This window comes from Talpa europaea, assembly GCF_964194135.1.
Source record: "Talpa europaea genome assembly, chromosome: 12".
Lineage (NCBI taxonomy): Eukaryota > Metazoa > Chordata > Mammalia > Eulipotyphla > Talpidae > Talpa > Talpa europaea.
Window position 1 is genome coordinate 80,786,133 of NC_140079.1, and position 17,559 is coordinate 80,803,691.

The 17,559-nt window shown below is 57.9% G+C and overlaps 2 protein-coding genes across 6 annotated transcripts; one reads left to right on the forward strand and one right to left on the reverse strand.

Annotated features, from left to right (window-relative positions):
* Positions 1-3,660: 3,660 nt before the first annotated feature.
* GIGYF1 (GRB10 interacting GYF protein 1) lies at positions 3,661-10,490 on the forward strand (the record flags this gene model as incomplete). 5 transcript variants are annotated; one of them, XM_084250497.1, is made up of 24 exons in its annotated part: positions 3,661-3,695; positions 3,791-3,920; positions 4,024-4,119; positions 4,268-4,382; positions 4,490-4,598; positions 4,945-4,985; positions 5,207-5,377; positions 5,605-5,858; positions 5,986-6,094; positions 6,777-6,914; positions 7,074-7,174; positions 7,341-7,512; positions 7,599-7,765; positions 7,885-7,985; positions 8,066-8,182; positions 8,317-8,417; positions 8,585-8,667; positions 8,761-8,898; positions 8,972-9,199; positions 9,457-9,644; positions 9,743-9,903; positions 9,983-10,146; positions 10,229-10,358; positions 10,438-10,490. In XM_084250497.1, 24 exons carry the CDS (start codon positions 3,661-3,663, stop codon positions 10,488-10,490), a joined length of 3,102 nt encoding a protein of 1,033 aa, XP_084106623.1. The 5 variants fall into 5 exon arrangements, with proteins under 5 accessions (XP_084106623.1, XP_084106624.1, XP_084106625.1 ...); XM_084250498.1 differs by having other exon boundaries at positions 9,460-9,644; XM_084250499.1 differs by having other exon boundaries at positions 7,077-7,174.
* Positions 10,491-13,428: 2,938 nt separating this feature from the next.
* GNB2 (G protein subunit beta 2) lies at positions 13,429-15,738 on the reverse strand (the record flags this gene model as incomplete). The annotated part of the gene is made up of 9 exons (XM_084249191.1): positions 13,429-13,535; positions 13,616-13,832; positions 13,921-14,122; positions 14,448-14,514; positions 14,610-14,772; positions 14,854-14,917; positions 15,214-15,320; positions 15,428-15,466; positions 15,682-15,738. 9 exons carry the CDS (start codon positions 15,736-15,738, stop codon positions 13,429-13,431), a joined length of 1,023 nt encoding a protein of 340 aa, XP_084105317.1.
* Positions 15,739-17,559: the final 1,821 nt, after the last annotated feature.

Here is a 17,559-nt window from a genome sequence, read left to right on the forward strand (position 1 = left end):
AGAGAAGAGGTGGCCACGTGAAGGATTTAAAAAATTGCAGTGAGAAATTTAAAATGGTTTAAAACTCACAAAATACCCTTGAGAATTTGGAGTGGTTACTGCTGGTGGTGTGCCCTTCTCCATTCTCCGAGTTTAGAAACATTGGGGTACCCTGTCTGGTACCCCAATACTTACCTCCCTTGTTTTCTCTGGCTGGAACCAAGACTGGGCAAGTGGGCAAAAGGGATCAAGTGAGGTAAAGTGGGAAAATTCTTTGAAAACTATTAACCAGTAGATAAATGTCAAGTGGCATTATTTGTCCTGATGCCTCAGAGTAAGGAGTTGGAGAAACTGACCAGCCAGGAGGAACACAGGCTTGCATCTCTTTTCAAGCCTGGAGTTCTCATCCTACCACATATGGAGAATCTTCCCATGCTGAGAAAGGATGGAGTCACCTCCAACAGGCGTGGAACTGGGCAGTTACTCAAATAGGGAGTTTGGGATTCTGCTTCTGTTAATAGAGGTACCTTTTGATGCCAAGGCACATTGCACTGGATTGGGGCTAATTTTAGGGGTGATGGAATTAGGAAATAATGTTTTGAACTGAGTGTGTACTAGGACTACCTCTTTGGATCTTTTCCTTCACCCACGTATTCTGAACCCCAGAGAACAAGCTTCCCTCCTGGTCCCTTCAAGCCTGTTGTAATCTCCCAGAACCAATGTGTCCTCTCCCCCTAGCTCCAGCAGGGGGCAATCTTTTAATATCACTTCAGATTCCAAAGGAGTGAGGGTATTCTGTGGCATGAAAAAGAGATGATGGGGCTGGGAGAGATGAGGCAGAAGGTACTCAGGGCAGGGCCTGGGGAGTGGGAGGTCAGCTGGAATGAGCCTTGAGAAGGAAACCGTTGGATCCCGTTGCCAGAATGCCGAGTGCCCTTGGAGAGCCCTGTCACCTCCTCTTTTGAACTGGAGGCTTCTGGGTGTCATGTGGGAAAGAAACGCACGTGTTCAGAGGAGTGGGAACTTCAGGCAGCATGCATGCAGCTTGGTGGTACTGCCTTTAGTCCGAGGAAGGGCAGGGCAGCCACCAGCTTCTGGGGCCAGGTCATCCTCTGACTGGACCCAGAGTTTTGACCTTTTTCTCCATCTGTTCCCTAAGGCAGGCGATGACCTGGGCCTTCTCTTGTACTTTCCTCCTCCTCTCCCTGACTCCCTCTCCCTTGCCTTTGCAGTTTCCCTGCTTCTCACTGGAGTCACTTTCCCTGGGTTTACTCCTTATAACCAGGACAGACCAGTGAAGACCAGAAGTGGACAGCAGCAAGGAGAGCTGCCTTTGCCCTTCCCTGGAAGGGTGGGAGGGTGAGTTCTCCCCTCCCCACAACAGCCCTCCCAGGCCTGCCGTACTCTCCTGTTTCCCAAAAGACAGGGCTTCTTCTGGAGCAGACTGGAGGAAGCCCGGAACAGCCTCTCCTGAGGCTTGTTTGAAGGAATGCAGGGTGTTTTTTGTGGAGTGGAGGGAGGACTTTGGTATATGATAGCTATCCTTGATGGGCTTTTTCCTTAGAACTTTTTCTTTATAATTGTGATAAAATATATACACAGCATATACTATTTTGATATTGCTAGTGCACAGTTCTGCAGTGTTAAATACACTCACACCGTTGTGCCACCATGACCACCGACCCTTCCCAGAACTTTCATCTGCCCCAACTGAAACTCCACCCATTGAAAACCAACTCCCCACCCTCCAGCTCTGACACCCACCATTCTGCTCTTCTGTCTCTCTGAATTTGGCTCCTCTGGTATCTTCTGTGAGGAGGAATCAATATTTGTCCTTTTGAGACTTGTTTTACCAGCATAATATCTTCAAGATTCTTCATCCATTGACCAAATTACAGAAGGCTTGTTCTATGGAGAGAATTAGCCTTACTCTACTATCTTGGGAGGCCTCCTTGAAGTCAGTGAGAGGAGGAACTTTGCAACCGGCCTGTCTCCTAATGGCCTGTGTGTTGCAGCATTGTCTGTCACTGGAAATGTCCAGCTGAGAATGTTATAGAAGAGAGGGCCCTGCCCAGGGAGGTCAGCCCCACTCTAGATGGTCTCAAAAGATGTGTTTTGCCCTAGGATCCTGGTATTCTGGGAGAGGGTCCTGTCATGGAGTTTTGCTTCACCTTCCGGTCTACAGCTGTAGGTGAGAGCCTCTTCCCTTGGCTCCTCTAGTAGAAACCCTTCTTCCTCCTTCCTTCCCAGAGTTGTGGAGACTTGGAGTTGATGGGAACTGTAGAGGCGTTCCGGTCCAGCCTCCCCCCCAGCCAGTGAGGGAAGCCCCTGTGCAACTCCCCGCAACCTTGCTCGGATCCACCAGGGATGAGCCGCCTCCTGAGAATCCCCTCTGCTCTTCCTTAGAGGGACAGATCACTGCCACTGCCGCCGCTGCTCTGTCAGCCTCGTAACTCTGACCTTACTTCTACTTTATGGTGAGGGGACCTAGCTTGTAGCCTAGTAACCTGATTGCTTTCTTGGCTCTTTTATTTACGGTCAGGTTCTTCCTGATCCTGGGGAAGGAGCCTGGGTGTTGAATCCTGTTTGGTAAACCAGCCCTTGGGTGCACTGACCCAAACTTGTCTGCCTGCAGCCTTCACAGTTCTTCACCTCTGTCCATGGAGTAGCCTCCCTGCTCCCCATGTTTTGGCTTGCTCACCAGACTGAGTACCTTGAGTCTAGCTGCTAAGCAGCCCGCCCTAAGATTTTTCGGGAGGGAAGTAATTTTGCTCCCAGATTAATTTCTAATCCTTCTCTCTATAACTGGCCTTTTTTTCTGTAGGATACTTGTGGTTCCACTGGTTTTTATTTGCTTGTGTTTCTGTTTTACCTTTGTCCTGATCCTCTGTGCATATCTCACTTCCCTCACCTCTGTCACACAGTGAGCATGCAGAGGCCCGGAGCAGGTGCCTGGCGTATTCTCTGAGGCATTGCCCACATCTGGTCAGGCTCTGCTGAATGAGTTTACTGCTCAAGAGGCCAGGCGTGTAGGGACAGAGATGAGGAACAGGGGCTATGGTCTCCTGTGCTGGCTAACCTTCATCCTCCAGGCAGCATTGGGCCTCTCAGTTCTGCAGGACAGAGGAGGGCTGGAGATAAGGAGGCCTGTCTGACCCTTGAATTTCACCCCACCCTCTTATCCTCACCTCTCCTTAAGGATTTTTCCCCAATGTGAAGGCCCTTCCCCAGGCACCATTGTGGTCACACCAGCGTCCAGTGGCTTGGGGACCCTGGTTCATTCTAGCATAGGCCCCTGCCAGAAGAGTGCCTGCCTCGCCCACCCTGCTTCTCCAGGCAAGGCTGCCAGGTGAGTCTGGAGTGGAGGGGGCATCCCCTGCAGAAGCTGGAAGGGGCCCTAGCTGCCCTATTTTCTTCCCCTCCCCAGGTCTCCTCTCATCAACACTCCTTTTTGGTTAACTCATGGTGGGAGTGGCCACGTGGCTGGCTTAGGTGAGTCCTTTTAGAGCCCATTACTGTGCCTGCCAAACTGGGCACTGTTCCTCCTCCTCTTGAGGTTCTCTGGGTGTGCTGTCTCCGAGGCCCAGTGGCCTTGTGCCTCCACAGGTGTTTGGAGAGTGAACGCCAGGTGCCCCTCCTCTGCTCATTCCTTCTGACCTCTAGGATAGATCCAGCTCCGCAATGGCAGCAGAGACCCTCAACTTTGGGCCTGAGTGGTAAGTCAGATGCACTTTGGGTGGCTTGGAAAAGCTGGGAAGAATAGGGCCTCTCAGGCTTCTGTCTCTCTTCATCCCTGATCTCCCTTTTCTAGGCTGAGGGCCCTTTCCAGTGGTGGCAGCGTGGCCTCCCCACCCCCTTCTCCTGCCATGCCCAAATACAAGCTGGCTGACTACCGCTATGGGCGAGAAGAGATGCTGGCTCTTTATGTCAAGGAGAACAAGGTGGGGCAGGTGTGCTGGGGTGTATGGCCCAGTCTTCTTTTGGCCTCAGCTGGTTAAGGGAACCAGGAGCATGTGGTAGCTTGGCCCTCCTGCCTCTTGACAGGTCCCTGATGAGCTGCAGGACAAGGAGTTTGCCGCGGTACTACAGGAGGAACCACTGCAGCCCTTGGCACTGGAACCCCTAACAGAGGAGGAGCAGGTGGGGCCAGGCCAGGCAGCTGCAGTGGGGATGCTGGGTCGCCACCTTGTGGGGGAGGAGCTGAAGTTGGGAAGGTTCTGATAGAGGTGGGGGGGTGGATAGGGTGGGGTACCTGGGTCCTCACACCTACCCCTGGCTCCCTCCTCAGAGAAACTTCTCCCTGTCAGTGAACAGTGTGGCCGTGCTGAGGCTGATGGGGAAAGGGGCTGGCCCCCCCCTTGGAGGTGGAACCTCCCGTGGCAGGGGCAGCACTCGGAGCCGAGGTAGACGGGGTTATGGCGGGTTCTGGGAATGGGCAAAGTGGGGCCATGGTCTTGAGGGTGCAGAAAGGAACCGGCAGGTTTCCCAAGTACATTTATCCCATTTTTAGGCCGCGGCCGCGGCGACAATTCCTTTTACCAAAGAAGCATTGAAGAAGGAGATGGGACCTTTGGACGAAACCCCCGGGAGATCCAGCGCAGCCAGAGTTGGGATGACAGGTGTGGGCCAAAGGAGGTGGCGCAGAGGCAGAGCAGGGCCCTGTGATGGGAGGCTTGGGCCTTGTCATTGTTAGATACTAACTGGAGACTGACCCCTGAATAAACCCTGGTCCAAAAATTCTGTGCTTCCAACCCCTGCGGTTCTGCCCTTTCCTTCTTGATACCTGTCTGTTGTGACCTGTTCTGCCTGTCTCCTTGGCATCCCTTCCCAGGCCTGACTTCCCCCTAGTTCTCCCCAGTCCCACCTCTCCCCACCACTCTTAGATCAGAACGGACAAGGTCTATAGGGATGCGGTCGGTTGAGGAGGGGAAACTGCCCTCTGATCAACCCCTTTCCCTCCTGCAGAGGCGAGAGGCGGTTTGAGAAGTCAGCAAGGAGGGAAGGAGGTATGAAGAGTGGTGAAGGTGGTGGCCACAGCCTGGGGGTCGTTGAGATGGGGGTAGGACTTAAATGGGTGACCCTGGTTAGGGGCTTGTTTGCTGGGGAGGAGGGGGTGAGTGCTACAGGGCCCAGAGCTGGACGACTCTTTTGCCAGCAGGGTTTATAGTAAGAGTCTTCTAGGGTCTGTGGCTGCCATTCTGCTGACTCTGTCTTCCCCCACCCCAAGCACGCTCCGGGTTTGAGGAGGGAGGGGCTGGCTCAAGGAAGGAACATGCCCGCTCAGATAGCGAGAACTGGCGTTCTCTCCGAGAGGAGCAAGAGGAAGAAGAGGAGGGCAGCTGGAGACTTGGGGCAGGACCCCGACGAGATGGCGACCGCTGGCGCTCAGCTAGCCCTGGTGAGGTTGGGGGCACGTGGGCTTTGTGGGGGATGGCGGTAACACGACCTTCCCCCAAGGGTGGGCTCCCGTGACCAAGTGGAGAGGCAGACAGCTTTCTGGTGGGTTAGGGTGGGCGAGAGAGTAGTCCTGGAAGTGACATTTCCAGGGGTTCCTGTGGGCAGCAGAAGAGTGGAGACTGGCGTGACAGGGATACTGATTCTCCTCCTCCAACTTTTCCTGCCTAGATGGCGGCCCCCGCTCTGCTGGCTGGCGGGAACATGGGGACCGGCGTCGCAAATTTGAATTTGATTTGCGAGGGGATCGAGGAGGGTGTGGTGAAGAGGAGGGGCGAGGTGGGGGAGGCAGCTCTCACCTCCGGAGGTGCCGAGGGCCTGACGGTTTTGAGGATGACAAAGATGGGCTCCCGGAGTGGTGCCTGGACGATGAGGATGAAGAAATGGGCACCTTTGATGCCTCTGGGGCCTTCTTGCCTCTCAAGGTATCTGTGAGGAATCAAGGGGGAAGTTCTGTTGGAGGTTGGTGGGAAAATACCCTGATTGAGTCCTCTTGCTCCCCCCTTTCCTCACCTCCCCCCACCTCCTGTTGCATACCTTAATCTCATGTAGAAGGGTCCCAAGGAACCCATACCTGAGGAGCAGGAGCTGGACTTCCAGGGTCTGGAGGAAGAGGAAGAGGAGCCTTGCGAAGGGCTGGATGAGGAGGGGTCTGAGGCAGGTGAGACTGCAGGGAGATCCAAGGAAGTCGAGCGCTTAATGTTGGGCCAGGCAGACAGAGGGGCCCTTTCCAGTCTGCTTAGAGATTCAAGAGAAGCCAGTGCGCACGGATTTGGGGAGAGGCTCCCGACCAGTAAAGCTGTATTACAAAAGCAAAGTGCTAGAGAAAGATCAATCCTTCAGACATGCCAGAACAGAGGATTGGCTCTTTGGTGACGTAGACAGCGTGCACAGGCAACCAAAATTGTAGGGCAAAAGAGTTAGGAGTGCAGAGAAATTGTGGTGCCAACATGTGGTGGGTGTTAGCAGAGGGGCCGGAATTAAGTGGTAAGTTCAGTATTCAGAGGCTCAGGTTCTGGTCACAAACAGCATTTGTGCAAAATCATTTTTAAAGCTTTCCAACTGTGGGCCTCCCGGGGGTCTAGGGTTTAAGTCTCAGCACTTTCACCACCATGGCCTGAGTTCACTCCCTGGCCAGAGAGCTGACCCACATAGGGCACAGAAAACCTCTCCTGTCTCGCCCGCTGCTCCCCTCAGCAGTGCATTTCAATATGTCTGCCTGTTCTGCTCCCCACTCTGTCTCTGGCCTGCACCCCAATTCTTCTCTAAAAATATTTTTCACAAAGAAATAAAACTTTCTAACTCCTTGGTTTTCAATTCTGCTAATCCCGCCTCTCCTGCAGGTGGGAAGGAGCTGGCCCCACTGCCACCTCAGGAGGAGAAGTCCGGCTCCCCCTCCCCGTTGCCCACCTTGGGCCCGCTCTGGGGAGCCAATGGGGAAGGTGCTGATGCTTTGGAGAAAGACCTGCCAGCAAATGAAGGTAGCCAGAGGGTGGTGAAGAGAAGGATCCCCTTACGAGAAGGGGGCATGCAGGCGGGGAAGAGCTAGCTTTAGAGCCATTTTTCTGGAATGAGGGTAGATGGGGGACTCTGTCCCCTTCTCCAGACTGCCTGGTTCACCACCTTTCCTTTACTCCTAGGAGATGATGTGAGGGGAATGCAGCTGAGTCCCGGGGTAGACTCACCCCCTGGCCCACCTGGAGATATGGAAGATGATGAAGGCTTAAAGCACCTGCAGCAGGTGCGGGGTGCCAAGGAAGCTCTAGGAATCTTACCCTGTCAGGGGACAGAAAAGCACTATTTCATATGTCCCTGCCAATCCCCCCCTGTCTGTGACCTGAACCTACCCCAACCTGATGTTGCTGTGGTTCAGAGATTGAGCCTTGCGTCTCTCCCTGGGCTCTCAGGAGGCAGAGAAGCTGGTGGCCTCCCTGCAGGACAGCTCCCTGGAGGAAGAGCAGTTCACAGCTGCCATGCAGGCCCAGGGCCTGCGCCACTCTGCAGCTGCCACTGCCCTCCCCCTCAGCCACGGTGCAGCCCGGAAGTGGTTCTACAAGGATCCACAGGGGGAGATCCAAGGTGACTGTGAAGAGTGGGTGGCATTGGGACACCACCATTCTCGTTCAGAGTTCCTCTCTGACTGCAGTCTCCCCCTGTTGGGTCAGGCCCCTTCACCACACAGGAGATGGCAGAGTGGTTCCAGGCGGGCTATTTCTCCATGACCCTACTGGTGAAGCGGGGCTGTGATGAAGGCTTCCAGCCCTTGGGTGAGGTGATCAAGATGTGGGGTCGTGTGCCCTTTGCCCCAGGGCCCTCACCACCCCCACTGCTGGTGAGCATACCCCCTTTTTTTGAGGAACAGGGAGGGGTGGCGGGCACTTGGCAGGGGGCAGCAGGTGGTGCAGAGTAAGACAAGGTCAAAGCTGTGGGATTGCTGTCACCCTCACTCAGGGAAACATGGACCAGGAACGGCTAAAGAAGCAGCAGGAGCTAGCAGCAGCTGCTTTGTACCAGCAACTGCAGCACCAGCAGTTTCTTCAGCTGGTCAACAGGTAACAGGGGACTTGAGGTACTTGTAAGTAAGTCAGATCGTGGCCTTCTGGCTGGCCCCTCCCAATGCCTTTCTCCACAGCCGCCAGCTCCCGCAGTGTGCACTCCGGGAAAAGGCGGCCCTAGGGGACCTGACACCGCCGCAGCAGCAGCAGCTCACGGCTTTCCTGCAGCAGCTCCAAGCTCTCAAACCCCCCAGGTCTGTGGGCTGCTCCGTCTGTCACAGGTTTCACTTGGCTGCATGTGTGTACAAGCCTCAGGATGTGTGAAGGGAAAATGGGGGCAGGCCAGAAAAGGATTTAGGCTGCTGAGAATCAATGCTTTGCTCCTCAGAGGTGGGGACCAGAACCTGCTCCCCACGATGAACCGCTCCTTGTCGGTGCCGGATTCAAGCCCCCTCTGGGACATACATACCTCAGCCTCATCACAGTCAGGTGTGTGCCACCACTTGTCTTGAGTCCCAGTGCCCCCAGCCCTGTCTCAGCCATTCCTTGTGCCTTCCCTGGTAGTCTGGGTGAGTCGGGAGCTAGATCTGCTCCTCTCATGCTCCTCCAGCCCAGGGGCCTGAGCTTCCTCCTGCAGCTGCCTTTGCCTCCTGCAGGCGGTGAGGCCAGTCTTTGGGACATACCAATTAATTCTTCGACTCAGGGTCCAATTCTAGAACAACTCCAGCTGCAACACAAAGTGAGTTTAGATCCCTGAGTGTCAAGGGCCAGACTGAGGTGGGGCACACCAGGTGTGCCCACGTCTGAGGTCTGATCCCATTGGCAATGTCAGTTTCAAGAGCGCAGAGAAGTGGAGCTCAGGGCGAAGCGGGAGGAGGAAGAGCGCAAGCGCCGGGAGGAGAAGCGTCGCCAGCAGCAGGAGGAGCAGAAGCGGCGACAGGAAGAAGAGGAGTTGTTTCGTCGCAAGCAGGTGGGTGCCCAGCAGAGCCCCAGGCTGGCGTGGGGGCCCCTGTTGCCTGCTCTCATCATGTCTCTTGGCTCAGGTGCGGCAGCAAGAGCTCCTGCTAAAGCTGCTGCAGCAGCAGCAGGCAGTTGCTGCTGTTCCTGTGCCCCCTGCGCCCAGCTCTCCGCCCCCACTGTGGGCTGGCCTCGCCAAACAAGGCCTCTCCATGAAGACACTGCTTGAGCTGCAGTTGGAGGGTGAGCGGCAGCTGCATAAGCAGCCCCCACCTCGGGAGCCAACCCGGGCCCAGGCCCCCAACCACCGAGTGGTGAGTAGGATGGTTCCCTTCCCATTTGATGGGCACCTTTTAGGTCTTTGGGAACTCTTTCCAGTTAGCATTCAGGGTGATTGGGGGTAGGGCCATCATTGAGCCCAGACTTTCTAGCTGGTCCATACCTGACCCTAAAGGATTTCTCGTATGTGTGGCACCCTCTGCTACCTAAATGAGCCTCTCCACTTAGCTCTTCTCTTGGGTGTATGGGTATCCCTATTTGGACCACCACCCTAACTTCCTGCCATCTATAGCAGCTTGGGGGCCTGGGTACTGCCCCTCTGAACCAGTGGGTATCTGAGGCCGGGCCGCTGTGGGGCGGGCCTGACAAGAGTGGGGGCAGCAGCAGCAGCCTGGGGCTCTGGGAGGACACCCTCAAGAGTGGCGGGAGCCTGGCTCGCAGCCTGGGCCTGAAGAACAGCCGGAGCAGCCCCTCTCTCAGGTAGGTGCCAGGCCTTCAGGGTCTGGGCTAGGCTGGGGTGGAAGGATGTGGACTCCTGAGCTGATTTTGCCTCTGATGCACCCCCATTCCCACCCCAGTGACTCGTATAGCCACCTGTCAGGTCGGCCTGTGCGCAAAAAGACAGAGGAGGAAGAGAAGCTGCTGAAGCTGCTACAGGGCATCCCCAGGCCCCAGGACGGCTTCACTCAGTGGTGTGAGCAGATGCTGCACACCCTGAGCACCACGGGCAGCCTGGATGGTACAGGCGGCAGACCCTGGGCGCTGGGCTGGGCCAAAGGTTCCCGATCTGCCCTGACAGCCCCCACCTCACCCCATAGTGCCCATGGCTGTGGCGATCCTCAAGGAGGTAGAATCCCCCTACGATGTCCATGATTATATCCGTTCTTGCCTGGGGGACACGCTGGAAGCCAAAGAATTTGCCAAACAATTCCTGGAGCGGAGGGCCAAGCAGAAAGCTAGCCAGCAACGGCAGCAGCAGCAGGTAGGGTTTCCCAGAGCCCTGGCAGGTGGGAGGAGGTGGCCCAGCACCCTGCTGACTCCCCTCCTCCTCTGTTGCCTTGCAGGAGGCTTGGCTGAGCAGTGGTTCCCTGCAGACAGCCTTTCAGACCAACCACAGCACCAAACTCGGCCCTGGGGAGGGCAGCAAGGCCAAGAGGCGGGCGCTAATGCTGCACTCAGACCCCAGCATCTTGGGTAGGTTGGGGAGGGGAGCCAAGAAGGTGGGGCCAGAGCCCGGGTGAGAGAGCTTAAACCCAGCTTCTCCCGGCTTCAGGGTACTCCCTGCACGGACCTTCTGGTGAGATCGAGAGCGTGGATGACTACTGACCAGCCCGTCCCACCAGCCCCCAGGCTGTAGGCCAGGGGCGGCAGCAGCAGCAGCAGCAGCAGCGGCGGCTTGGACCCTTGGGTCCCCGACCTGCCAGCTCCCCAGAAGGAGCATAGGAGGAAGCAGGGGCAGGGTCCCCAGCACTTGTTACAAACCACACGATGCACCTTAACTCACCCACCACGAGGCACTTTACAGATTGGGGGGAAGGGTTTTTTGTTTTTTTTTTTTTGTTTTTGTTTTTTTTTTTTTTTAAATTTTAAACATTGAAGAAAACAATAGGAGACAGAAGAAATCTTTAAAAACTAGACACTAAGCACCTCTTCCTCCTTCTGGAGAGGAGGGTGATGGTGAAAGGTCCGCAGAAGAGTTTGTTTTGTTCTGTTTTGTTTTTTTAAGAAAAAAAATGAAAAATAATGAAAAAAAAGTTAGGAGACTGAAAGGAAAAACACACTGTTATTTTGGGGCATTGGGACACAGGCCCCACAGACCTGTCCTGCCTGGCCCCCGAGGCTGCCCTCGCCTGCCCAGCCAGCGAGGCGGGCCATTGGGGTAACTGGAAGCTGGGGTGCCAGCAGTTTGCACAGCGAGGCCCCCTCAGCCCTGCCAGCCGGCTCCGCTGTGAACGGCCCCCTTGTTGCTGTGATGGGCAGAGGTGTTAGGGTAGGGCTCAAGCAGCCCCTTGGCTTTGCTGCTTTGGGGTAAAGTTGCACAAGCGGGACTAGCCGCCTCACCTCCCCGGGCTGCCAGCCAGTGGGGCGGGTGGGCGGGGCTGGTCAGTGCCAACCTCACCTGTCAGTGCAGCAGAACTTCCACTCCAGCCCTGGTGAGGGGCTTCCCATCCCTGCCGTGGGGAGGTGGGGGTGAGGCAGTGGGTGGTCTGGGTGTGAAGCTTCAAACCCCAGCTCCCTGCCTTGCCACATGAATGTATTCTTTGGGCCACATGACCCTGCTTGCCCCTCGACCTGAGCGAGGTGGGGGCAGAGCGGTTCCTCCAGGAGCTGGGGGGAGAGGCGCCACTTCATGACTGTTGTTTCTCCTGTAATGGGGGCAAGAGGAGGGGCCCAGAGGGCCTCAGGAGTGGGCACTTGGGGTTGCTAGTTGCAATGTGGGGGGGCTGTTGGAAGGGAGCTCCCCACTGCAGCTGGTTGTGTGGGATGCACACCCCTCCCCCCCCAGCTCCATGCTGACCCCTCCATTGACCAAATGGGAAAGGAGGCGTGATTCTCCCCTGCTCCCTGATGCATTTTTAATGTTGGGTAAGGTGGCATGTTAAGGTAGGCTGCCCTTCTGTTCCTCACTGACTTCTGATTCCTGATCGCCTACCTGGGTTTGTCTCCATTGGGTTATTTTTTTAAGTTTTCTCTTTTGGGTTTCTCATCTAACTTCTCCCATTGACCTCATTGCTCAGAGTGCAGTATTAGGGCAAGATTCTCCCACTGCCTCCCCTCCATGAATGTATTTATCCTTCTGCCCTGGGGAAGTGGGGAGTGGCCCCAGTTTCTTTCCCCATCCATCCCCAGAGATAACTTTTTTTTTTTTTTTGCACCAAAGTGGCAACTGGGTCAGTGTTGGGGGATCAAGCTGGCCTCAGGGGTGGAGGGGCCCCCTCCACCTGCTTCTCCCTGGTTTCAACAGTGTTAGTGTCCGTGAAAAGACAATTTTCTCTCTAAAGCAATAAGGGGGTGATGGGCCAGGGGGAAATGTCTTGCTGCTGCTGGCCCTCCAGCCCCCCCCATTCCTCGCGCCAGTGTTTGGCGGCATTAGAGGTGTGGGGGGAGTACTGTTGTGACTGAATGTAACTGCCCCTGCCCCTGCCGCAGCCAATGCAGGGGAGGGGATGACACTCTGCCCTGTCTCTTCCTTCCCATTCCCCCAGCTAAAGAGACTTTGAACTTAGGGGGCCCTTGAGCCTGGAGAGGCCTTAACCCTGTGAGGAAGTGTAGGGGGAGCCCTCTTCCATCCCCATCCCCTTCTGAGAGTGGTCAATGTTTACAAGCCCCTGCGCCCCCCAGCCCAGGGACTCAGAACCCATCACTGTCCTTCCCTGACCCTTCTTCCTGAGTCCCAGCTGCTCACCCCACCTTCCCAGGGCTGGGGTGGATGCAGGGGTCTCTCTCCCAGTGTCGGCCTTGTACCTGAATCTCCCACCCCCACCCCATGTGACTCCCCTCTTTACCAGCCCCTGTAAATACCCCCCCATCCCCTAATAAAAACTTGGTGTGTGTTCTCCTCTTCTGCCTCTGCCCTCTTTACTTGGAGGAAGGGGGTGCTGGGGAGGGGAGACTGCAGAGCTGGGAACTGAAAGCTGTGGGCAAGGGGTGGCTTTGGTCAGCCAGCCCAATCTGGGGTGGCTTTGGTCAGCCAGCCCAATCTGGCAAGACTGGAGAAGCAGGGCTCTGTGTCTAGAAACAGCGAGAGCCCACCCTGCAAAGCAGGCAACTTGCCTGCCTGGGACTAGGGATTTCTTTGCTGCCCCTACTTTAGTGGGGCCTCAACCAGTCAGCCCTCAGGGACAGAGATCTAGAATAAGGAAGACACAAGCAAGGGTAAAGACCAGGAACAGACTTGGAAGTGGTTCCTTTATGGAAAAACAAAATATAATAAAAATTAAAATAAAACTGGATTTAAAAAAAGCCAGCCTCTGGAGTTTTCAACCTCTTGCCTCTGCCCCTCCAGAGGCATGAGGGCCTGATCCCAGGGCAGCAAAAGGATGTGGGCTTTCTGCCCTTCCCCATCCCCCATCTTATACACAGCTGTTATCTCCACAGCCGGGGGGCCCCAGGAGGAACCAAACCTGGTAGGGGTGCAGGGACCCAAGGCCCCATGGCCTGGGGAGGGAGGCTTGGTATATATATACACCCAGCCCCAAAGCTCCCGGCCTGTAGTGTGGGCATGGGCAGGGCCCCGGCCTGGCCTGGGTTGGGGTTGGGGCTGTTAGTTCCAGATCTTGAGGAAGGAGTCCCAGGAGCCTGTAGCCACAGCCATGCCATCGTCAGTGACCCCGAGGCAGCTCACGCGATTGTCGTGGCCAGCGAGGACACCTGCGAGAGAGGACTCCATCAGAACTCAAGTGGCCTGCATTCCCTGTCCCTGCCTACCCCCATCAAAACACGGCGCTCACCTGCACGGTCGCCCTTCATGGCATCCCAGATGTTGCAGTTGAAGTCGTCGTAACCAGCGAGCAGCAGCCGGCCACTACGCGAGAAGGCAACAGAGGTGATGCCACAGATGATGTTGTCATGGGAGTACATGAGGAGCTCCTGGTCCGCCCTCAGGTCAAAGAGGCGGCACGTGGCATCATCAGAGCCCGTGGTGAAGGCGTAGCCGTTGGGGAAGAACTGCAAGACAGGTGCAGAGTGGGCTGGGGGCACAGGGCAGAAAAGCCTGATGGAGGCACGTGCCAGCCCAGCTTGCCCCAGAACTTACGGCCACGGCGTTGATGTCAGACTCGTGGCCAATGAAGGTCTGTCGGCACATGGAATCCCGTACATCCCACAGCTTGATGGAGGCATCGCAGGCACCTGACACAAAGGTGCGGCCATCGGGGGCCAGTGACAGGGACATCACATCCCCACTGTGTCCAGCAAAGCCCACCGTCTGCTGACCTGTCTCGATGTCCCACAGAGCGCTGGAGAGAGGACAGGAAGAAGGGATCAAGGGGATGCAGGGCAGATTTCCCAGTGTCTACCCCTCCACCAAGTGAGCTCAACAGAGACAGTCTCTACGGAAGAGGTGCAGGGAGTCACCAGGTCACAAACCCGCTCCTGTCCGGGGCGGGGAGGGAATGGGGTCCCCTCTGCCCTCTCCTTCCTGCCGACAGGAGAGGGGATCTAGGTGTTCAGGAGAGGGACTCTGCCCTTGCTCAGGGGTACACTATGTGCTGAGCTCTGAGGCAGCAGCTCAGACAGGAAATACAGGTGAGCCCCATGTGCCTAGCGCTGGCTGAGCCTCACCAGGTGGTGTCCCCAGAGCTGGTGATGATTTGGTTGTCATCCAGGAAGCGGCAGCACGACAGATACCCTGGGGAAAGGGGCTGGTCAGCCGGGACTCTAAGGGAGGGCAGCACAGCCCCTCCCCCCACAAACAGCACCCAAGCCCTGCCAGGCCTCTCTCACCAGTGTGGCCAGGCAGCTCCCGGCTGACCCTGACATTGCCCTCACGGGTCTTGAGGCTGTAGATGGAGCAGATGTTGTCCAACCCCCCACAGGCCACAAAGTTCCCTGAGGGCGCGTAGGCACAGGTCATGACCCAGGAGGAGCGCAACGGGATAGCATGGACCTAGGGAGGAGGGGCAGTACCCAGGGTCAGAGCCAGCCAGGGCCCACAGCCCAGCCTGCTGGCCACAAGAACCACCTCTACCTTGTTGGTGGTATAGCTGTCCCAGATGATGAGCTTCCCGTCCTGGGAGGCGCTGACCAGCAGCCTGTTGGAAAAGAGAAGCAGGAGCGAGGTTAGGACCCTGACTTACCCTCTGGAGACAGGACACCCTGCGCTCTACCCATCTGTGGAAGGCTCTTTTAAGAAAACTCTCAATAGCAGCCGAGAAGTTCCTGTGACATGGTCTTGTTTCCCATTCCTTGAGGATGTCTGGGACTTAGGATCTTCCCAGAGAACTTGGCAGTGTTGGTATCCAGTTTACCCCACCACATCTGCAAAGCTGCCCCCTTTTGCCTGCTATAAAATCAGCTCACAGGGAAAGTCCCAACCACACACACACACCTTGAGTCCGTCCCCCAGTGCATGGCGTAGATTTTTGCCAGGTGCCCACGGAGGGTCCGCCGTGTCCTCATCTGGATTCTCCCCACTGGGTCCAGCCCAGCTGTGATCTGGAGGTGGAGGCAGAATGGACTCAGGGAGGGTTCAGGCATGGCCAACCCAGCAGCATACCTTACTCCTTCCCCAAACCCCAAGTCCAGCCACAGATTCACCTCACCTGGGTCAGTGTAGAATCCCCACATGCTTTTCGGGCATCCTGTAACAAATGGTGCAGCCAATTAGAGAGCAAGAGGAGAAAAGGGGCGAGAAAGAGTAGGCGAAGGAGGAGAATGAAAAGATGAAACAGTAAGAAATTAGGGTTCCCCCCATCACCCCCCCCCCAAAAAAACCCTCACCCAGCCCAGGCAGGGTACAAAAGCCACCTAGCCCTGCCCGCTCAGCCTTCCCAGCCCCAGCCGGTCAGGCCCTCACCCGGATCTGGTTCCGGAGCTGCTCAGCCTCCTGTCTCAGTTGCTCCAGCTCACTCATGGCGCCGGGCCCGTGGGGCGGGGTTGGGGGCGGCTGGGGGCCGCGGGACGGGGGCTGGGGGAGGCAGCTCCTCGCCGCTGGCCCGAGGCCTGGGGGATGCAGGGCTGACGTCAGGCCCAAGGCCACCGGGGAAGAGGGGAGAAAGGCGGGGTTGCAGTGCGGCCCGGAAGGGGTAAGCACCGGTGGGGGGCGGGGGGGGGGTGGCCGCGGCGGCTGCGGTCCTCGGGGCAGAGCCGGGGTCCCCGGCACGGAAGAGAGGTTGCGGAGGAATAGCTGACTTCCCCAATCTTCCTCCCGCCCCCCGGAAACAGCGGGAAGTGCAAGAGGAAACGCAGGGGAAACCCCTCCCTCGGACAGAAGCCCGGGCGGGACAGCAGCGGCAGGAACTGGGGGGTGGGGAGAACCGGGGGGCGGGGAGAGGCCCTGCGAAAACAGACCCGGCGCCCGCCCCGGCCCGCGCAGGCCCCGCCCTCCCAGCGCCTAATTTTAAAAGGGGCGGTGCCTCTTTAAATTCGCCCCCACACGCCGCACACCCTCCACACACACCCCCAGCTTCGACGGGGAGGGGGGAAGCCAGAGGGAAGCTGGGCTGTTCGTGGGGTTGCCTAGGCAACCGTCACCCGGACTGAGAGCACCTCATTGGTGAAGTGCCCCCACCCTAGCCCCGTTGCCAAGGCAACCGCATCCGAGGCAGAGACCTGTAGGGTGGTAGGGTGGGTGACCCCACCCCCGGCCCCATCACCCCCGCCCGACCCGGTCTCACACCCCTCCCCAGACCCGGCCTCGGTGGCTGTTTACAGGATTTGGGAAAAGCCGATTGGGCTCTAATAGGCTTGGGACAGCTCACCCCGGATAATCCCAGGGCCGGCTGCGCCCCATTAGCCGCCCGCGGCGGGTGGAGGCGCGGGCGGTGAGGAAGGCAGCCCCAAGCCGCTGCTCGCTCCAGCGCCGAGGCCGCCCGCCCCGGCGCGCCCGCAGAAAGCCCGTGGGAGCCGCTCTCGAGTAATTAGGACTCCGAAGAGAGGGCCCCGGCCCCGAGGCGCGGAGCTGCTCTCTCCCAGGCGCGGGCGGGCCAGCGGGCGGCCCCGGGCGGCCCGGCCCCTGTGCCCTTGGCACCCCCAGGAACCCGGCCCGCCGGGCTCGACGCCGGGGCCCCGGGGGCCCGGCTGGCTCCGCTCCAGGGTCCGAGTCCTGCCCCCTCCTTGGACACCTGTGAGATCTGGCGAAGCACACCGCCGCCCCGGGCAGCCCCCACCCAGATCACACTTCCCCCAGGCCCCGGGCGTTCCTCTTCCCCGCTGACATTTCCCCTCGGTCAAGTTCAGCTTTCTACGCCAGCGCCAGGGGAAGCCCCTCCACAGAAAAGGGGAGGGGGACCCAGCCTTCTGCCCCACACTCGGGCTCAGGACAAAGCCCAGGCAGGGCGGCCACGCCAGAGGCCCGGGGCAGAAGGAAGCAGGCCGGTAGGAAGCAGCTGGGGGCGGGGGCGACACTTGCAGCCCTCCGTCCCCATCACCCTCCCGGGTCCCTCGGCAGCCCCCGGGGTCTGGGCATGCGGCAGCCGGGGGCCAAGGAGAACAGGGGCGCCAACGCCCCCGCAGGTCTGCCCGGGCTAAGGGGAGGGCGCCGGGGAGGGTCCCGAGCGCTGGCAGCTGGAAGGCGCGGGCCGGTGCCGCTCGGCGAAGCGCAGTGGGCCTGGGCCTCCGGCCCCCACGACCTCCATTTTGCCCAAAAGAGAGCGGGGTGGGGGGTGGGGGCGCCCAGGATCTAGGCTTGGGGTCTGGACTAGCGAAGGGAACAGGGTGCCGACATCGCAGCTCT